Source organism: Mesoplodon bidens, assembly GCF_964165515.1.
Source record: "Mesoplodon bidens genome assembly, chromosome: 20".
Classification (NCBI taxonomy): Eukaryota; Metazoa; Chordata; class Mammalia; order Artiodactyla; family Ziphiidae; genus Mesoplodon; species Mesoplodon bidens.
The window spans coordinates 17404342-17425608 of record NC_138181.1 but is presented as its reverse complement, the minus strand read 5'-3'; the positions used below and the strand labels follow the sequence as shown (position 1 = coordinate 17425608).

The 21267-nt window shown below is 45.0% G+C and overlaps 1 protein-coding gene across 1 annotated transcript in view; it reads left to right on the top strand.

The window, feature by feature from the left end:
• Window positions 1-1531: 1531 nt before the first annotated feature.
• Window positions 1532-21267, top strand: part of NRG1 (neuregulin 1) — a gene marked incomplete at its 5' end in the record, with an annotated part of 1032208 nt that continues 1012472 nt past the window's right edge. The window contains one exon of the mRNA XM_081221165.1: window positions 1532-2255. Within this exon, the coding sequence (XP_081077291.1) occupies window positions 1532-2255 (724 nt within the window). The remainder of the gene's footprint in view (window positions 2256-21267) is intronic.

Here is a 21267-nt window from a genome sequence, read left to right as displayed (position 1 = left end):
ACAGCGTGGGTCTAGTAGGCCATTGAATAACACACAGCTTCGACTCAATTTTATTAGATCATTGAATATATTTGTCACCATAAAAAGCACAAGAGAAATAGTTTCCTTTAAATGCTAAAAATGTGTTCTTTCTGTTGAGTGGTACTTGCCGGGACAGAACATCCCTGGGAGATGACGGATTCTTGTTTCAAAAGTAGCTTCTTAAATTTGGCGGGACAGCGGGTGGAGGGTTCGGAGGGGGATGGGATGAGTTAGGGTGGGGCGGGTGTGATATTCAGATGGAAAAATATTTAACCTACAGCCCCTCATGCCTGGGATCCTTTGTACCAGCAGGCACGGAGGCGTCCTTCGTTACATTCAGTTATTTTTTTTAAAAAACGGACTAGTTGACGAAGTGCCAGAAACTTTATACCAAATGGCCTTATTGAGCCACTATTTTATTCAAGCAATGCTCAGATCAGCAGTACCCCCACAGGTCAGAAAATCACGGCGAACGGGGCATTTCCACAGCAGAAAAGGCAAGGGTAATGAAGCCTGAAGCGTCCCACGAGGGGAGCCGTGGAAGAGGCAGCAAACCTGGAGAGCTCCCTGTGTGTGCGCGTTAGCAGGGGAGCGGGCGAGATAGAAAGTTGTTCTAATTGCAGCCTGTCTCCTGCGAACGTGTTGCTCCCTTTGGACTCTCCGGTAACCAGTTCACCCAAAACTTTTCTGCCACGAGGCCCCGCATCTCCCGCGTGCTCCCTTCCTTCCTGAGCCGGTTAACAGGTCCTCGGTCACCGAAGCGTCACCTCTCAGCCCCTGGGAAATCTCCGCAGCCCCCTCGGACTGCAGCCTGGTCGCCGCCCGGCCTCCCAGTGCAGCAGTCGGGGCGACGGAGAGGGAGGCGGCGCGCAGGCCAGGGAAGACCCGGGAGGACCGACTCGCGGGCCGGGCTCGGGAATCAGCATGGGGAAGGGAGGCGCGGGCCGAGCTCGCCCCGCAGGTAAACAGGCCGGCGAGGCGCAGGGCGCTGCCGCCGCGGCCGCCCAGCGATTTCCAGGCACGCAACTCCGCCTCCAGGGCTCTCTGCCTCGCGCGCTCGCCCCGCCGCCCGCTCGCAGCCTCAGCAGCCGCTGCAGCATCACTTCACACAAAGGACTGTTCCCCGCCGAGCAGCACCTCCACGTCCTCCTCCGGTGACGGCAGCCCCGACAGCCGGGCTCGGGCGCGGCGGCGGCGCGGGGAGGACCTGTCACTCCCAGCAACCGCGGCGGCGGCTTTTGTTTTTTTGTTTTTCTATTTTGCTTAAAAAAACATTTTTTTTTTTTTGCCCTTATACTGCTTGGCCTTTCTGTGGTTCCACCCACCTCTTCTCTCCCTTCCTTCTCCTCCTCCCGTAAACAACTCTCCCACAGCTCCCGCCAATAAATAAATTAGGAGGAGGGTAAGGGGGAGGGGTGCGGGGGGAGGAGGGGAAAGGAAAAGGGAGGCAGCGCGAGAGAGCGAGGCAGAGTCCGAACCGACAGCCAGGAGCCCGCACGCACCTCGCACCATGAGATGGCGACGCGCCCCGCGCCGCTCCGGGAGGACCGGCCCCCGGGCCCCGCGCCCCGGCCCTGCCGCCCGCTCGCCGCCGCTGCTGCTGCTGCTGCTGCTGTGGACCGCGGCCCTGGCGCCGGGGGCGGCCGCCGGCGACGAGGCGGCTCCCGCGGGGGCCTCGGTGTGCTACGCGTCCCCGCCCAGCGTGGGCTCGGTGCAGGAGCTGGCTCAGCGCGCCGCGGTGGTGATCGAGGGAAAGGTGCACGCGCCGCGGCGGCAGCAGGGGGCACTCGACAGGAAGGCGGCGGCGGCGGCGGCGGCGGCGGCGGCGGGCGAGGCAGGGGCGTGGGGAGGCGAGCGCCAGCCGTCAGCAGCGGGCCCGGGAGCGCTGCCCGCCGCCAACCGGACCGTGCCCCACTGGCCCACGGGCCCCGCGCCCAGCGCCGCCGAGCCCGGAGACGAGGCGCCCTATCTGGTGAAGGTGCACCAGGTGTGGGCGGTGAAAGCCGGGGGCTTGAAGAAGGACTCGCTGCTCACCGTGCGCCTGGGCGCCTGGGGCCACCCCGCGTTCCCCTCCTGCGGGCGGCTCAAGGAGGACAGCAGGTATATCTTCTTCATGGAGCCCGATGGCAACAGCAGCGGCCGCGCGCCGGCCGCCTTCCGAGCATCCTTCCCCCCTCTCGAGACGGGCCGGAACCTCAAGAAGGAAGTCAGCCGGGTGCTGTGCAAGCGGTGCGGTAAGTTCCTCGCCTCGCGGGGCGCGCTCGGGCGGGCCGGGGAGGGCGCACTCCCGGGGCGCGGCGGGCGCCGGTTTTCGACGGCTTCCGGGCGGACGCGGTCTGAGCGGTGGAGTTTCGGGCTTGGAAGCCTCTGGGCGCTCCTCAGAGGAGGAGGGTTCGCGGATTGGATTCCACAGGCAGCGCCTTCTCCAGTGTCCCGGTTTCGAGGCATTGCCATGGGTGAAAGCCCAAGTTTGGTCCTCGGTTGGGGCCGCCTCAAACTTTTTAATTCCTTGGGGTTTCGTTCGCCAAGTAGAATGGAAATGGGCCGGCTGCTTTCTTGCGCGTGCCTTCTTGAACTCTTTCGTTAGGAGTTGCTGTTAAGGGCAGCCGTGTGGGGCTTTTCCTCTGAAGGAGGAAAGGCGAGTCGGACAGGACTGTTAAGTCGTCCCGTCACTTCGAGTCCGGACTGTGGACTTGGTCAGGGGTTTTTGTCTATGGAGAGTCCACCAAGACTGCGATTCCCCTTGCGATGTGGCAGAATTTGGGGCGCACTCATTGTCCGAACAGACAGGTGCAGTCTGCACCTTGTGAAAATGTGTATGTGAGAAGTATAAAGTTGGGTGTTTTCTTTTTGGTGACATCATGTCAAGAATTTTTGTTTTCACAGTATTTTCGTTTGGAGTATGCTTTGGCACGTTAGGGCATCAGAACAGATGAGTGTCATTATGGAGCTTCACATGTAGGCCCTTAAGGAGAATTTCGGAAGATAAGTTTAGCAATCGTGTTTCAAAGACCTTTCCCGATTTTACCACTGCAAAGGCTTCTTCCCAGGTCTCCTTAGTATTATCAGGTCTGAGGAATCAGCTGATAATCTGATTACATTTCTGAAGTAGCATTACGTTTATGCCATTCATAAAGTAATTTCTAGGTTCTAAATATTTGTGTAATTTCCTGGTGATCATGTAATCACTAAAACATGGGTTTCTTCTCAAACCAAAAATTAACATGATTACACATCACAAATTCTAACATGCATAATAGATTTTCCCCTGGTCTTGTATCCGTCTGATAGATGGTTGGGTTAATTGAATTTTTAAAACTCAGCACCATGCCATGCTCAGTCCGCCTGTGATGCAGTGTGTCAGCTCTTTTCAATTCGTATCAGGTGATGGCCAGTTATTTAACTTTCTGATTAGCATTTCTGATGCTTGTAGCCTGCGGTTAATTAATGCCTACAGGTTTGGTTTTGATGTCAGGGAAGAGCATTGCTTATCCTCCATTGCCTTATTTTCACAATGCACTTTGTGTGCCAGAGACCTGTTAAGATTGCACCACTCTGTGGCCGGAAGCTGTTCTCAAACAGTGGTGCTGAAGAATAGCTGAGTGACGTTGGGATTCCCCGGGTCTGGCTGATAGATGTCACTATAAAACATGGGAAACTCTCTGCTGGGAGCTGTCTTATTAGGAAACACAAAAGGTCCTCACCATTGAACTGCGTCATATGTTATTCTGTTAGAGAATCTGAAACAAAACATTTTAAGCCACGCTGTCATCCCATTTTCACGTGTTTTATTGTATGCCATTCAGGAAGGATTTTGCTTTTACCCCAAACCATATGAGTTGTGGATCATTTACTGCACATGGTGGAAGTTAATATAAAGGGGATCGTAGTTGGCAGTGATGCCTAGGATGGGGGTGGGGTGTTGCTAGATAAGCCATGGTGTTAGTTATGCCTTCTAACTAGAAAGAGATGTCAGTTTTCAGGGGTAAACTTCTTATAAGGGTCCAGAGGACGCTTGGAAATGGAAAATTCATGTTGTCTGGAGAAAAACTATTTTCGTGCTTCTAAGCCGAGAAAGCTTCACTAAAGGTAGTTTTGCCCTTTTGTTTGCCAGTCAAAGGAAATACATAGTTGTAAGTTGTGGCATGCTAAACAAAGCAGGGTTTTTTTTTTTAAATGAACTGGAAATCACCTGCGTGTAATGTAGTAGATTAAGAAATCATGAAGTTACTGCTTCAGGTTTGTGTAATTATTGTGTATGTTTGGTGATTTTAGGGTTATGTACTTTAAAGTACGATACTGCGTGAAACTTTAACAGGTCTAGCTAAAGACTGAAATCGTGCTCAAAGTTTCTCTTGGATTTTTACGAACATAGTAGTTATTGTGACATTGTAGGCTATAAGTAAATAGTATAAGCTATTTTATATAATGGAAACTCAGTAAATCCATACTTGGAATATGGGGTGTAAAAGTGTGTATGTGTGTGAAAACGTGTGAATTCTTCCAGTTGTGTGGTCTGGTTTAACAATGCCATTCAGAACCTACCAGGCAAAGGAACACAAATTGGAAAAAAAAAATGTACAGAGAGAATAGGGACTGAATTTGTCGTGGTTGAGCTGCTCCTGTGCGCTTCTGGTCAGGAGATTTCAGGGAGAGTGATGGAGCGCAGGGCTCTTAGCTAACCACACGAAGCTGCCCTGGGGGCGCGATGGTTTTCTGCCTGAGCCCTGACGCTAGGCTGGAGAGGGGATATAGCCAAGTCATTTTGCAATATCATTCCCAGGGGAACAGTTTCCAGCTCTCCTTTGCTCAGCTGCAGTGTTGTTTCCTACAAGGTGCTTACTAGTGTAGGAACTACACGTGCAACAGATTAGCCTTAGGGTTGAGCTAATGGAAGTCTTCCCTGAATTATTTTTTCTCTCCTCCCCGCCCCCCCTCCCCATCTAAGAGAAACTCCTGAGTAGAGTCTGTATAAAAAGAAGCTCTTCGCTGAACAATGGACTTCTGGAAACAAAAACTGTGTAGTGTATTTTAGACGACAACACGGAATCTCATAGCTTGTTTGCTTTATGTTTGAGGTTTGTGTGAATTACACTTCCTTTACAGTTAAATTCTTCCCAGTCTTTGCTTTCTCTCTTGCTCACTACACAGGCTAAGACATTTCTAGGTTTTATATTTATTGGAAGGCAGAATAATTTGCTGTGCAATTAAATTGCCGTTCTTCAAACACATCATTGCTTGATGTACTACACGTCTAGTTTTCAAAGCATTGCGGTTACACTAGGCTGTAACTGATTCCCAAAAAGGAGTAAAAATACTGATGTTGAATAACATCTATAATTGGGCCATGCAAGATTTGTACATCAGTTGTGTTCTTACAAGCCAATCTAAATATTCAGTGTATTATCTCATATCGGAATGTATAATAATGCAAACATGTTTATCAAATATTTATGATCAACGTCTTTCTTTTTCTCATGTCCTCAATAACTATTTAATAAAGTGTGCTGACCTTATGGTGTTATGAAAATGACAGAAATGCTGCAGGGATTTTTCCAGCCAACTATTGAAGAGAATTATTCTTAATAAAAGCTATATTAAGGGTATAGCAATAGGAACAGATACAGCTTGACAATGTGTAAATGTAATTTCCCAAGTGCTTGTGATGGCTCTCTTTAAACTGTATAAATCTTAACTGTCAATTCTGTACTGTATTTAGAACACTTCTTTCTGTTGAGTAGAGAAACCGTGTATGTATTGATATATATTTATGTTAAAAAATGAAACCAAGATGGGTCATTTGGGAAAACAACTCTTTGGAATAAAAATATCTTAAAAGGTGAATTTAAATATCTGAATCAGAGTATATTACAAGCACTAGGGGATCGTTCTCATCAGTTGTGGGAGATCTATAAATCCTCTGGATCTAGGGAAAGTTTTACCATATGTCTTAATGTATTAGGTAAGACCAGGAAGCTTAAACAGCCCTGAGGGTCAAAACAATGGGCTGTGCTTCCGCTGGCCTGTATATTTATAGCAAATGAGAGCAAAAGACGTGATTGGGCGGGTTATTGCCCTTGTCAAATGCAATCTATTCATTGTTCAGGAAATCTCCTTTGCTTCGATGCCCATTTTCTTCCTGTTATTTTTTTTCTTAATTATAAATGTAACATCTTTTAAAATCTATTTTTAAATTTCAGTGACAAGTGATGAACTGGCCAGGTGTCCAAAGATCTTGAAACTCTCATCTGCCCTCAGTACTTAGCAATACTTAGGTTTTTTGTTTGGTTGTTTTTGATATGCTCAAATGATGTGGAAAAATTATGTCTGTAGGTAGTTCTGATTGAATGGGTATCTTGATTAGCCTTATATAAATGAATGATAATGAAAACAGTATATAATGAGAAACAGTGGTAGGGGTTCATGTATTATTACAGTCATTGAAAGTATATAATGGAAAAAGTTTGTAAAGAAAACAAAAGGTAAAAAAAAAAAATTAGGGCTCTTACGGACTCATGCAATTTGTTACCAAAAACAATAGTGTAACAACACGTTTTCGTCAAAGTTTTCATAAGAAAGTGAGAACGAATTTTTAATGTCCTTACTTTTAAATAACAGAAATGGCTATTGTAGACAGTTTTCCATTCATGTATGAATGCTCTAAATTTGTGCATGCACATTTTACTCTGGGCTGTTATGTTCTCATGAAATTTAAGTTAAAATGAAAGTAACATTATGAAAGAATGTATGACCTAGCCACTGTCCCAAATATCAGTCACTTTCTAATACTTGAACAGCTGATTAGTGATACAGCCTGTCACATTTTAAAATCTAAAGTTGAATTATTTGCAGATTTACAGAATTCAGACCTAAGTCTTCTTGAGTTAAGTGCTAGTTGAGAGGCTGTATTTCATATTACTGTGTTTTCATATTGTTTAGGGCTGTGATGGGCTTGAGTTAAGCCTGTTTCTGAAGGCTTGTCTCCTGACTCTCCATCTGCAAATGATCCATACAGGTCGAAGAAGATTAAAAAAAAAAAAAGAAATTTTGGTGAAGTTGAAAGCTTACAATGGGTTAACGAATCTCTGCTTGGCATAGATCTGATTGTTAGGAAATAGTACCCCCCCAGCATAGACTTGCCACCCAGCCATCCTAGAAAGAGACGCCTAAGTGGTAATTGACATTATTTTTTTAGTCTTCCAGAGAACCAGGATATTTTTCCCTTTGGAAAATAGTTTCCTGAGAAACTGTATCCTAACCTTGGTTCTCCCCATTAGGACCTAGCCAAATTTATATCCTGTTTTTTTTTTATAACTAAAAAAACAAAAACAAAAAGAAAGTTTACTCACAGCTTGGATGGTACAGGGGAGATAGAGCTATATCAGTTCCTAACTCAGGCTTCAGCTGTGTCTTGCCTTCATCTCTATTTCCTTTGTGAGGACACTGCGGGTAAAGCTTTAGGTAAATGATGGGGCCCATGAGTGGATCTGAGTCTTCAAGAGAGCAAAGGATGTATTGATGCTTGCTTATCGTCACACTGACAAGTCTTCTCTTGACACCTTGGAATTCTGCTGTCTGGGTCTAAGTGTGTCAGAATATGGAGGTCCTAGATCACAAGATGTGAATGTTGGGAGTTCCCTGGTTGCCTAGTGGTTAGGATTCTGGGCTTTCACTGCCATGGCCTGGGTTCAATCCGTGGTCAGGGAACTGAGAATCCTGCAAGCTGCACGGTGCAAAAAAAAAAAAAAAAAAAAAAAAGATGTGAATTTACAATAGGTGTCTTTCAGTTCCTGATAGGCTCTTTGTCCCTCCCATGAAGACATAGATGGTAACCTGCATTGCATCTCTATTTCAGGGGCTTCCCCCCTACAAAGCCCAGGGCTCTGGCTTTGGAGATCTGCCCCAGTCAGTGTGCTGGGGACTAGAAGAGCACAGCTCCGAGTGCTGCCTGCTTCTGGAGCTGGGGGCCAGGTTTAGGAGGTCATGCCCAGAACCTAGAGGAAGGAATTACTTCTTTCGCTCTACGGTGCCAGCAAGTGTGAGCTGAAGAGAGCCCAGCACAAGGGGACATGCCTGATGTGGGCCCTAGGGTCTTGGTGGTGGGCACACCCGTGAGCCCGGGGCATGGAGGGGTCATGATCAGAGAGGTGAAGCCCCCTCTGCTGCATTTGGAAAGTCACAGCAGTAGTACTGTTGTCCCAAATGTTTGTCTCTAGTCTGGGAATTGCTGTTAAGGCAAAGGAAGCTAAAATATTGAGGGGCTTACTAAGACCACTGGGTTATAACTCACTCATTGAGTTTGTATCTTTTTTCCCTCTGTGACAGGCACATATTGCCTGACCCGTGTGGGTTAATTACATGTTAAATAATCAAATGAATAAATGAATGAGGCATCCCGGATGCTTGTTGGATGGTGTTGTTGGATGGTGGCAATCACTGTTCTAGGCTGAATTTTGGAGAAAACAAACAAAACCTGATTCTTTCTCTTCAGGTCTCTAATTTGGTGAGCTAGCCTCTTTGTAGGAAGTAGCATTTAGAACCACACCTTCTCAGGACACCATTTCCTCCTCTGGATCAACCTTTGGGCTTCCGAGAAAGGTTATTTAATTTCCTAAAATTTGTTTCTTCATAACTTATTCCTGGATTTTAATATTCTGTATTCTGTGTACTCTGTAGCCCCAGCTGGGGAACGGACATTCCCTGGGTTGTACAGACTTCCAAGCACAAAAGGGGTTTTCGATTGTCAGTGAATCCCTGCCCCTGTTTTGAGTAGACCCATTACCAGATCATCCCCACCAGTTTTGTTTTGGGCGCTAGATCTCAGCTCTCAGAAATTCTGTGTTCTCCCTGGTCTCCCCCTCAGGTGTTTCACCACGTCAGCCCTGTAAGTGCAGTTCTTGTAACAGGGTGGAAAAGACTGCTTGTATCCCTCGGAAGTAATAAGCAAAGATTTTGGATGACTGACTTTTCACTTTTTCTTTCCTTTGTGGTGAACATCCTGTCAGCTCTTGGTTAGAATGTAGGTGGGACGGCGCCTGTCCATTTGGGCTCTGGTGAACAATGAGATCCCTTTCCTCCACTTCCTTGGTCGGCCCTGGAGACACCACGGGCGACGTGTCATCCGTGAAGCAGCAGATGCGGTGGCGGCATTTTCTTCTACCGCAGGGAGCATCCTGGCTGCAACTCAGTGCAGACCTGGAGAGGGGCTTCTGTCTGCCGAGGAGGAGGAGGGTAGCTGTCGTTGTTTCTTTGTCATTAGACTTTGCCCTCGGGAGGTGACTCTGACAGTGAAGGCGCTTTGGTGGCTGCCTGGATGGAGATGTTCTGCTCAGAGTTCATGGTCATGCCATCAGCACACAAGGACCACAGCTCTGAAATTTCCCTGGCTCTCTATTTCTTTGCAAGTCTGGACCCCTCTGAGGTACTCTCTCCTCCAAGGTCCTCATTCCCATCCACTGAGATGGCTCACATCTTTTCCTCAGAAACCGTGGCAACTTTTCTTTCATTGCAGTGGGAATTTTATTAAAAAGTCAAGCATTTTGGGACCACAGTCTTATTCTGGTGAGTGTGTTTTTCCCCCAAGTTGTAATAACATAAAATTCACCATCTAAGTTATTTCTAAGTTGCAGTTCAGTGGCATTAAGCATTCGCATTCACAGGCCACCATCCCCACCATCGATCTCCAAAAGTTTTTCATCTTCCCAAACTGAAACCCCAAACCAATTAAACAATAATTCCCTATTCCCCTCCTCCAGCCCCTGGCAGCCACCGTTCTAATCTGTCTCCATAATTTGACTCTATTTTACCTCATTTTAGTGGAACCACACAGTCTTTGCCTTTTTGTTACTGGCTTATTTCCCTTGGCATAATGAATTTAAGACTCAGCTGTGTTGTAGCATGTGTCAGAATTTCATTCCGTTTGAAGGCTGAATAATATTCCATTGCATGTATGTACCACATTGTTTATCTGTCAGTGGACACTTGGGTTGTTTCTACCTTTTGGCTCTTGTCAGTAATGCTTCTATGAACATGGGTGTACAAATATCTGTTCGAGACCCTGCTTTCAATTCTTCTGGTTACATATCCAGGAGTGGAATTGCTGGATCATATGGTAATTTTATGTGTCATTTTGGGAAGAACTGCCATGGTGTTTTCCACAGCAGCTGTACCATTTTACATTCCCACCGGCAATGCACAAGGGCTCCAATTTCTTCACATTCCCGCCAATGTGGATTAGTTTCTATTGGTTTGAGGATAGGCATCCTGATGGGTGTGAGGTGGTGATGGGCAGTTTTGTATTGTTGTTTTCTATTCAAAGTTAGTGCTTCTAATTACACTGTCATTAATAAACAAAAGTTCTCAGAAACAGAGGTGTTCATCTATTCAACTCTTAACTTACCCAGCATTTACGCTCCTGAATCTGAAGCCACCAGATAACAAAATTACAACAGACAATAGATTAATAAAAACCAATAAAAGGTTTAAAGATTAAACTTAGCCTTTAGTCACAGTAAGAATGTTGTACTCCTATTCATATTGCTATCAACATGGTCCAGAGAGACACCTTATCACACTTGGATTAGTCTCAGCGTCTTTTAATTTTTATTTACTCATTAAGTTTCCTTTTTTTTTTTAATAATTTCCCTGCCTCTATTCTGTCCATTGCTTTAAACTGACTTTCGTTAAACCCTACACTGGAGGACGAATCATTCTAAAATGCTACTTTTATTAGACCTCTTTTTCTGCTCAAACTTTCAATGGATGCATCATAGTTACCTCTAGACCCTGACATTCAGGGTCCTCCTTAATCCAAAGCAAGCCTAATCTTTGTCCCTTGTACTATGTGAACGATTTTATCCAGTCTGCTTCATGAACAGGCCGTGCACTTGCCTAATCCTCTAGTTTTTACATATGCCACTTCCTCTGCCTGGGTCTGCTGCTTCCCTCATTTCTGTCCATGGAAATTCTATGTCTCCTTCAAGGGACAGCTATATCCTACTGCTTCCGTGACTGTCCTAATAACCATCCTGCCAGAAATACTCACTCTAGCCTTTGAATACGGAGCACCGTACAAAGTATGTTTTACTCCATACTTTATACGTGGTGCATTTCACATTTCCCTTATGGTATCTTTGTTTTTTAAAAACGGATGTGTTTAACAATTTTTCTAGCTGTGAATGTCTTGCCTCACCCGGGAGACCACGGTATCCTTGCAGCCAGACACTTGGGGGTGTCCTCAGCTTATTCACAAGTGAAAAGTGCCCCAGCCTTAGAGTCAGGAGAACTCCTTTCCACTTCTAGCTTTGTAGTTTAGTACCTGGGTGGTTTGGGGTGAGTAACTTTACCTCTTTGGGCCTCAATTCCCTAATATGCGGCATGAGAAGGTGGAAGTAAAGAGCTTGCCATGGTCCATTCAAACTGCCTCTGGTCCTCATCTCAGAAATGGCCCAACGTGCAAACCCCTTCTGCTACTGCCCGTGGAGCTTTTCTCTCCCTCTCTTCTCATTTTAGTCTTGTTCTGTGGAGAACAGTCATGGAAAAACAATTGTGAAACTTTTGGACACTCTGAAAGAGGAGTGACAGCTTAAGGAGAGTGAAAAAGCGTCTCCCCTTTCGTCCAAAGCTTTTCGCCTCCCTTGCCTTTTGGGTCATTTTATTACACTGTCAAAAATAGTTATTTGTGTTCACGAGCATCGTCTTTTCAAAAAGCAGATCCTGTCTTTGAAGCTATGAAGTATGATCAATATATTCATTTACAACTGTAAACTTTTAAAGCAAGAAGTTCAGTCATTTGTTTTATAAAATGACAAAGAAGATTCACAGTGCTTTACTATGAATTTTTATTTATTTATTTTAACAGTGTAAATCTGACACTGTTTTAGGTTTTTAATAATTAGTGCTGTTGTGGAAATGGACGGGACCAGCGCAGAGAGTAGGGAAATCTTGGTTTCCAGCCGGATGGCACCAGTTCTGATGATGGTGGGGAGAGAGTTGCTACCTTCATGCAGAATTGGGTTAAAAGACCTTCTTTCTCAGCTTATGATATTTATGGTTGGGGCCGGAAGATGATAGATTTTAGTCCCTTTGTGAGTAGAAGGAGCAATACAGAAACAAGTTGTCAAATGAGAAATAATTGGATCTTTTTAAATCACTGCATGAAGAGGTGTTGGCAGTGCCCACACGGGCCGGGCACGACTCAACTGCGTTGTGTCTACTTTTGTTTTGCTCCTTCCTTTGCCTCTGGCGAGTTCAGCTATTCTAGCAGATCTAATGGTGCTTAGAAACCATGGCTCCTAGGTCCATATCTCTAGCCCGGACTCTGTTTTCTGGCTCCAGATCAGTATATTCAAGCACTTACCAGATAACCCACCCAAATGTCCTACAGACACTTCATGGTAAACACATTAAACAGGATCTCATCATGTCCCCTGGCAGTCCGTCTGGACACCTGGTTACTAATGATGAAACTGCTATCGCTACTCCCATTACAGTCACTGCTGTTGCTACCAGTGGCTTCCTGGAGTGACAGCTTATTCTGTGCCACACAGAGTAGTAAGTGCTCCTAAGAGCTTAGTTAACCCCTCACCATATGGTAGCATCAGTGTCTTCCTAGTTAGCCCAACCGGAAACCTCTCCTGCCCCATATCCATCTGGTGACCAGATCTTATTGATTCTACCTCCTTAACACATCTCAGACCCCTCCCTTCCACCCCAACTCCACTGTTTCTGTAGCAGTTCTCAGCCTTACCGGAACAGCCTCTTATCTTTGCTCAGGGATTCTCCTCGTCTTAAATTCATTCTCTGAACTATTGCTAATGATCTTTCCGAAGCAGGAAAGATGGTACTATACCCTTGCTTAAACCTCTTCAGCTGCCGTCAGGATAAAATCTGAACTCCTTAGAATGGCTTAGAAGGCATTCACCTTTTATCCAAGTGTTCTTATCCAATTTCTTCTCCTGCCTGGAGCCCTGTGCTACACGGATGGCATGGCTCCCCACGTGCCACGTGGCTGGAGGGATCTTTACATTTATACCTACTGTTCATTCTTCCCCATAGTGGCCTGCTTCTCTATCTACTTTCTGTACCTTTGCTACCCGTTGTTCCAGACTATGTCCTTTAGTGGGAGGATGGTTACGTAAAACTGTATGGCTATATAATGGATTGTGTTGTCTTTAAGAATCTTGCTGTAGAAGAAAGTATAATGACTTACAGATACATTCACAGTATATTGTCAAGTGAAAAAATATAGTGCAGACTGTATAATTGCTTTTACTATTATCTATTTATATCATCTGTCAATCTAAAGAGAAATAAAAGCCTGGAAATCTAAATAACAAAATGTTATCAGTTAGGCATTAGAATGATGGATGTTAGGATTTTCATGTGTATTTCTAAAATTTCTATAGTGATTGTATATTCCTTTTAATAAGGAAAAGGAATGCATGCTGTTGTTAATAGAAATACTGACAAAGACTGAATCTTACTTAAGGGAATTTGTCCCTTTTGAACATTGCCTTTCTCATCGTAGATGTACTAGTTAGGGTAGGCTAACTGCTGTAACAAATGGTACCCCAAATGTATTACAGTGCAAATTCAATACTTTATTTCTGCCGGTGAGTAGACAGACACAAGATAGTCTAGTCTTTCCTTTCCTCTGAAAGAGACTGGTGCTGACACCTGAGGCAAAGCTGAACCTCACTTCCGACCAAATTGGTTGAAATAGGCAGGGTTCCAATTTGCAATGGTCATTTTATTCTTAATGGCTCCGCTGTCCTTTGGAAAGGAGACGGATTTGCCTTTTGCTGCCTCATTGCAGTGGGTGAGCTGAATAGTTACATGCAGAGCAGACATAACAGCCATCCATGTTTACGGTAGATAAATACCATGTGAACTATGTGCTCTTTCTTGTGCTCAGCTTCGCATTTTGCAGGTTGGTTTTGCATTAAATCTTTTTTTTAACATTTTATTTTATATTGGAGTATAGTTGATGAACAATGTTGTGTTTTGGGTGGCCAGCAAAGTGATTCAGTTATACGTATACATGTATCTCTTCTTTTTCAAATTCTTTTCCCATTCAGGTTGTTACGTAATACTGAGCAGAGTTCCCTGCGCTATACAGTAGGTCTTTGTTGGTTATCCATTTTATTTTTTTCCTTTATAGCAGCGTGTACATGTCAGTCCTCAACTCCCTAACTATCCCTCCCCCCACTCTTCCCCCTGGTAACCATAAGTTCTCTGAGTCTGTGAGTCTGTTTTATAAATAAGTTCATTTGTATCATTTTTTTAAGATTCTGCATATAAGTGATATCATACAATATTTCTCTGTCTGACTTCACTAAATCTTTAAGGTTTTGCACTCACTCTGTCTGATTTCATCTACTACCACTGGAAATACAGAGGGTCAGACCATAGTCACTGCCTTTCACTGGCATGTTGAGGATGCCTTTTCTTTTTTTTTTTTTTTGCGGTACGCAGGCCTCTCACTGTTGTGGCCTCTCCCGTCACGGAGCACAGGCTCCGGACGCGCAGGCTCAGCGGCCATGGCTCACGGGCCCAGCCGCTCCCCAGCGTGTGGGATCCTCCCGGACCGGGGCACGAACCCATGTCCCCGGCATCGGCAGGCAGACTCTCCACCACTGCGCCATCAGGGAAGCCCCGAGGATGCCTTTTAAAGCTCTGTGTTTAACAAATCATTTTGATATAGGGGCCGTGGAGAAATACTCTCAGGCTTTATCACTGCCGCCTTAATTGTGTTTCATGATCACATTACTTAGCAGGATAAATTAAAAATGGCTGGTCAAGCAGCCTGTAAAAAGCAAAATTGTTAGGTTCAACCTGCCCAGTGTATTAACGGTATTGATGAGTAGTCGTTCCACCATTTTAAATCACTTTTATTAACTTTTTTCATAGTTGTAGTTCCAGGAACTTGCTAAATAACTGTCATTATGTACTCAGTAATATTTCTTTTTAAAATACTATCAAAAAGTCCATGAAATTGATTAAGTTGCCAATATTATCCACCTACTTCCTGTTAGTAAGGATTGTTGGTGATTTTATGATGTGCTGGCTGTATGCCTGTGCTTCCTTTGTGCAGCCCAGCAGGAAAAGGAACCAACTCATAACAGGTGAATGGAGACAATAAATGCGTGGTTGTCAAGTTGTGTAAAATAATTAGTCTTTTTTGCATCTACATGATGCATGTTATTGTTGTACTCTTAAATTTTTTTATTAAATATTGAGAATATAAAGAGGATACTTAAGAATTACGTGTAGGGTCGTCCCTGGTGGTCCAGTGGTTAAGACTCCGTGCTTCCACATCAGGGGGTGTGGGTTCGGTCTCTGGTCGGGGAACGAAGATCCCACATGCCACATGGTGGGACCAAAAAACAAAACTAAAAAAACTTATGTGTAAAGGATAGGGACTCATCATATATGTGTGGTACTCTTCTTCAACCTCGTCCTCATCATGGGCCATTTGGATCCGCGAGGTTCTTGGGCTCCAGAACAGCTTAAGGCAGTGTCCTACCTGCAGGTCAGTCAAGGACGTATCTGTTCATTCATTAAAATGGATTAGAAATTTGTTAATTTACCACTTCTTCAGTCAATTTGTGTAGCCCCCCAAGTCCTATTCCTTTCCTCTTGGATTTAGGCACTCCTGACCTCTGAGAGAGATTGTAGGGGCCATTCTGAGGATGTTGCTTAAATAAATTATGAGAATCATGAGATCGCTTAACAGTGTAGGTAAGTGATAGAAAAAGAGAAGCAGTGAGTGCACTTTACTAATTTACTGCTTCAACAAATATTTATTGGGCATCCATTATTTGCTAGTCTTTCTACTGCCTTCTGGAATCCTGGTGATGAAGAAATTAGGCATGGCTCTTTCCGAGCTAATAGGGTAGAATGAACAGTTACAGAAAGGATTGTGATATATATTATATATGTTATTATATATATATATATAATTGTGCTAAGTTTTTATAGGGGAAAAAGTACAAGGTATCATGAGAACATAGAACAGGAGACTCTAACTTAGTTTGAAAGATATCGGAAAGTCTCCTTGAGAAAGACATTTCTGATGGGAGTGGGAAGAGAGAAGGACATTTCCATTCCTGATGCAGGGAAGAGGGAGGAACAGCAGAGAGGGCTGTCGGTGCAGAGGAGGCAAGACCGAGGTCTGAGAGGTGAGGAGAAAAATCAGATTATTTTGGCATTTTTAGGTTCTGGACTTTGTCGTAAAAGCCTGGGAAACCACTGGAGGGTTTTTAAGAACATCAGTTATCAAATTTCCATTTTGAAAATATCACAACTGGCTGTTGTGCACAGAACGGAGGACAAGGGATGTTGGGTGCCTGCAGGGAACTCGGGACTCCAAGTGGGATGAGGATGTGGGCTCGCTCTAGAGAGGGAGCAGGAGGGATGAAAAGAAGCAAGAGGACTCGAGATGGTTCTGGAGGCATCTCTTCATCTTGGTTTTGAAGGGGGATTGCCTGTAAAGGGGGATGTGGAGGCTGATGCCTGGGTTTCCGGTACGAGCCCTTGTGTGCGCGTTAGGAAGGGGATGGGGCATGCTGCAGGAGGAGGGTGAAGCTTACTGTGTTTTTGATCCATCCAAATGGAAATGCCAAGTCAGCACTTGGACGGATGGAACTCAGAAAAACAAGTCTGAGTTGGATTTAGGAACATGGGAGTTTTGGACAAGGACGTGGTTATTTCTGTCCCCAGGGAGTAGATACAGTTGCTTGAGGGAAAGTGGGTAAAGGGTGAGGAAAGGTGAGTAGAAGATGAAGCATGAAGAACAGCACCCTTTAATGGTGAGGCAGAGGAGGGGTCAGAGGTGACAGGGAAGGAGCAACCAGAGGAGGAAAAGGAAGACTTAGCAAGGAATCAGGATGGGAGAAGCGGTCAGCTGTGTCCCTAGAAAAATCATTTCGGAAGGTGGGGAAGGGAGAGCCTGCCCAAAGCGGCACTTCCTGAGTGCTGACTGCAGCCAAACGCTTTGCATTTTATTATTTCTTATGTTTAAAAATTGATTGGAGTCTAGTTGATTTACAATGTTGTTAGTTTCAGGTGGACAGCAAAGTGAATCCGTTATACATATACATATATCCATTCTTTTTGAGATTCTTTTCTCATATAGGTCATCACAGAGTATTGAGTAGAGTTCCTTGTGCTATACAGTAGGTCCTTATTAATCATCTGTTTTATATATAGTAGTGCATATTTGTCAATCCCAATCTCCCAGTTTATCTCCCCAGCCCCTGCTTTCCCCCATGGTAACCATAAGTTTGTTTTCTACATCTGTGACTATTTTTGTTTTGTAAATAAGTTCATTTGTACCATTTTTTGCATTTTAAAGTGCACATAGTTTGTTAACAGCATGGAGGCTTTGTAAAGAGTTCTGGCCGAGTGCCAGGGGTGGACTCCAGAGAGGGGTGGGTTGAAGTACTCATGGCCAGCTTCTGGATTATCAAGACTGGCTTTTAGCAATATTTTTATTTATTTGAACCTAGGTAGCAGGAAGCCATTTTAAAAACACAACCAGGACTTCCCTGGTGGCGCAGTGGTTAAGAATCGGCCTGCCAATGCAGGGGACACGGGTTAGAGCCCTGGTCCGGGAAGATCCCACACGTGGCGGAGCAACTAAGCCCGTGCGCCACAACTACTGAGCCTGCGCTCTAGAGCCCGCAAGCCACAACTACTGAGCCTGTGTGCTGCAACTACTGAAGCCTGCACGCCTAGAGCCCGTGCTCTGCAACAAGAGAAGCCACCGCAGTGAGAAGCCCGCGCACCTCAACAAAGAGTAGCCCCTGCTTGCTGCAACTAGAGAAAGCCCGCACGCAGCAACAAAGACCCGACGCAGCCAAAAATAAATAAATGAATAAATATATAAAAACGCAACCTTTTTTTGACATGGGGTTGGGAAGAACGACTCTACTTGAAGGATCTAGTGGGTAGTTTGTATAAAGATATGATTTTTTAAAAAAAATCATCAAATTGTTACATATAGTGTAACTAAAGTGTTGCTGAAGGTCACCCTTTTATTAGTGCTTTTCCCCTTGGCTAAGAGTTCTTTTCTGCGTACCACGTAAGCCACTTCAGTGACAGATAATGGTTCAAATATTTCGTGACACGCTGACTTGAGAACTAACTACTGTCTAGTAGGTACATGGGTCCTATGGGAATTTAATGCTTCGTCACGTAAAGACTTGAGAAGTGACATCTATCAACCTAATTTAAAAAAGTTTTTGAGTCTAAAGGTCCTCGGACCATGTATTAGAGCTACCTTTATCTGAAGCTCTGACTGGGCATTTTAACGAGCGCCAGTCAAGAAATGCAAAGTTATTATTCTGACAGTAACTGAATGCGTTTCTCCTGCCCATCTATATACAGTCTTTTTATTGTCTAGTCAGCGGCTGAATTGACGCATTCATACCTGTATTTGCATGAGGACTTGGAGCTACTGTAGGAAGAATGGTTTTGAATTTCCTGTTTTCATTTGTTTACTTTCTGTGCAATAATGGTGTTTTCGTGCAAGGATTTTTTTTACACTGGGTTTGCCTAATTTTAATACAGAGTACGTAAGCTAAGAATCAGATTTATGAAAACTGTACATTTATAAATCAAAAGAAATGGAGGAAGGGATGAAAAGGAAATCTCCAAAAAAATAGGAAGAACAGTTCTGAAACCTTTGACCTCAGCAGCATGCCCTTTGGTCTAATTCACCCCGAAGAACCACAGATGGGTTTTTGGACCAAATGTTCTGATCTTGGACAAACAGGTGGTTTGCAAACAGGGTTTGTACATTGGAGTATACAGATCCCTGGGCTTAACTCCTGGAGCTAATAATTCATTTGGTCCAGGGTTTTGTCCTGAGACTCTGCGTTTTGGGAACTCTCTTCAGGTGATCTGGGAGTCCTTGGTCTCTGGGTCCCTAATGTGTTTTCAATGCGTAAAATTGAGGATTTTCTGGAAAATCAGAAGCTGGGTAAGAAAAGAGAGAATTAGAATTTACTGAGTTTCTCGTATGTGCTGAACATTCTTTACATATTTTACCTCCTTTATTCCTGAGCACCATCTTGCGAGGTGTATCACTCTATTCCAATTTTAACCCAAGATTCAAAGAGGTTTACAGAACTTTAAAGGTCAGGCAGCTGCTGAGAGGCAGAACATCTTTTTGCATTCAGGTCGTTTGATTTCCTCTGTTAGAACCGTGACGAGGATTGGAGCAATGCAGTCGGGGAGAATTCTAGTGACACCATCCTTTGAGCAAGGCCATCTTGCCCTCTTTGTCGTGGGGGACACCCACGTTTGCTAGTGGACACTTTCCTATTTATCTTCAGAGAGTGTCCAAATGGGTGATTGGGTGGGGAGAACTGGATGCATTTTGAGGGTGTTGAAGTCAGATCCATTTGGACAAAACCGTGTCTTCAACAGATTGCAACGAACAAGCCAGGTTATCCTGTTAAGAGTTGATATCGTTTCTCTAAAAGGTCTGTGCTAACAAGTGCGTGTCTGAATGAGCAGACGCCACACGTGGACGTTAATATTTCTCTAGGAAGGAAACGAGACCTGATGGGCTCCAGAAGGGACGATCTGGAGGCTGGCGTGGACTTAGCACCCAGCTTAGGGGTCCGGCCTTGCTCCCTGGACCTACCTCCATCACTTGTGACCTTGGGAACATTCCTTGATGGTTCTAAACTTGATGCACGATGCAAATAATGTGTCTCTCTTAGAGATGAGGGAGTGTGGGCTGTGAGAGTGTAGTTCGAGCACCTGGGTCATAGTAAGTGCCCTATTTATGCTAATTGGGAGAGTAAGGGGTAGTCACCATGGAGCTTGATTGGAGGCAGGGAGCATGCAGTGTAGCTGGGGACACGGCAGGAAGTAGCAACAGAGGCGGAAGTAAAGATGGACATCACCTGCTTCAGTGCTGTGCTCTCCATTCCCTTAACGAATTCCTGTTGTTTTAATCTGTGGCACCAAAGGTTCTTTAACAGAGCGCTCCTCCAAGGGTGACGTGTGGGTCAGCCGCCTGGACCAGCCTGGTGCTCATAACACTGCAGATTGCGGAGTCCGCCCCAGACCTACCGCTCTCCGGGTGTTTCTGATGCCCTCTGAGGGCTGAGCTGCACTGCTTCCCGAGGCAGCCTCCCTCCATGTGAATCATGTTTGGGAAGTTGCTTGGTCACAGAGGAGCCGGGTGTCCAGGCTCAGCCGTGCTGGCTCTGCAGCGAGGGTTCTTTCTGCAGGAGGCTGTAGATGGTGGCAGGTGAAAGACACTGAGCGTGAAGGGGAAAAAGAAAATCTTACCTAGAAAAGTTAAATGATAACATGCCCCATCCAGGTGAACTCCGGGACTCACACCAAGACTGAGTACTAATGGGACACCAAGTAAGGATGCTCTCAGAAGAGCCGCGGGGACCATGCGGGCAGACAGGATGGTGGAAAGGGGGTTGAGAGAGTGTGTCCGAGACTCCCTGGGGAGGAGAGTGGAGACCCCCTCACAATGATCCCTGATGGGGGCAGGTGCCCTTGGGGAGGGGAATTGCAATGGCCTTAATCCAAGAATGACTTTGAGGGAAGCTTCCAACACATAGAGAAAGATGAACCTGCCAGACTCCACTTGCCCAGCTGGAGTGCACGATGGCTGCTCAACCCTTTTAGGCCCTGGGCTTGGGGAAGATTTCCCATCTTGCTGTGGGCTCTGTGGAACCAGGCTGAGAGTGGATGTTTTTGCATTTAGAATATCTTAGGGAATTGAGCAAGATGAAAACCAACCTTGGTAATGACAAAAAGTGGACATAATGCTGCTTTCTATCTTCTCACTACAAATGATTTGAGCTTATTTGGTGTGCTCATTCTGTGCTAAGCTCTTCCTGTTTGTTATCTCACTACATCCTGGTAATAATCCAGAGCCATCATTATACCCATTTTACAAATTACATTTTACATTATACCCATTTTACAAATGAAACTCTCCCAGTGCAGTTATGGTATTTGCCCAAGACACACAGCTCAATGAGTGGTGAAGCTGGGATGCAGAACCAAACCAGTCTTGTTAGAAAGTTTCCTTGTTTACTAAATGCAGGTTTTCTCCACTTGGCTCTTAGAGAAAAATGAAAGGCACTGTATGTGATGACCATTATAATGTAAATAATGACAGCAATCGTATGTATTCCCTGCCCTCCCTAATTCCACAAATACTTATTTATTGATCACTCACTGCTCATGGCGTGGTACAGTTGT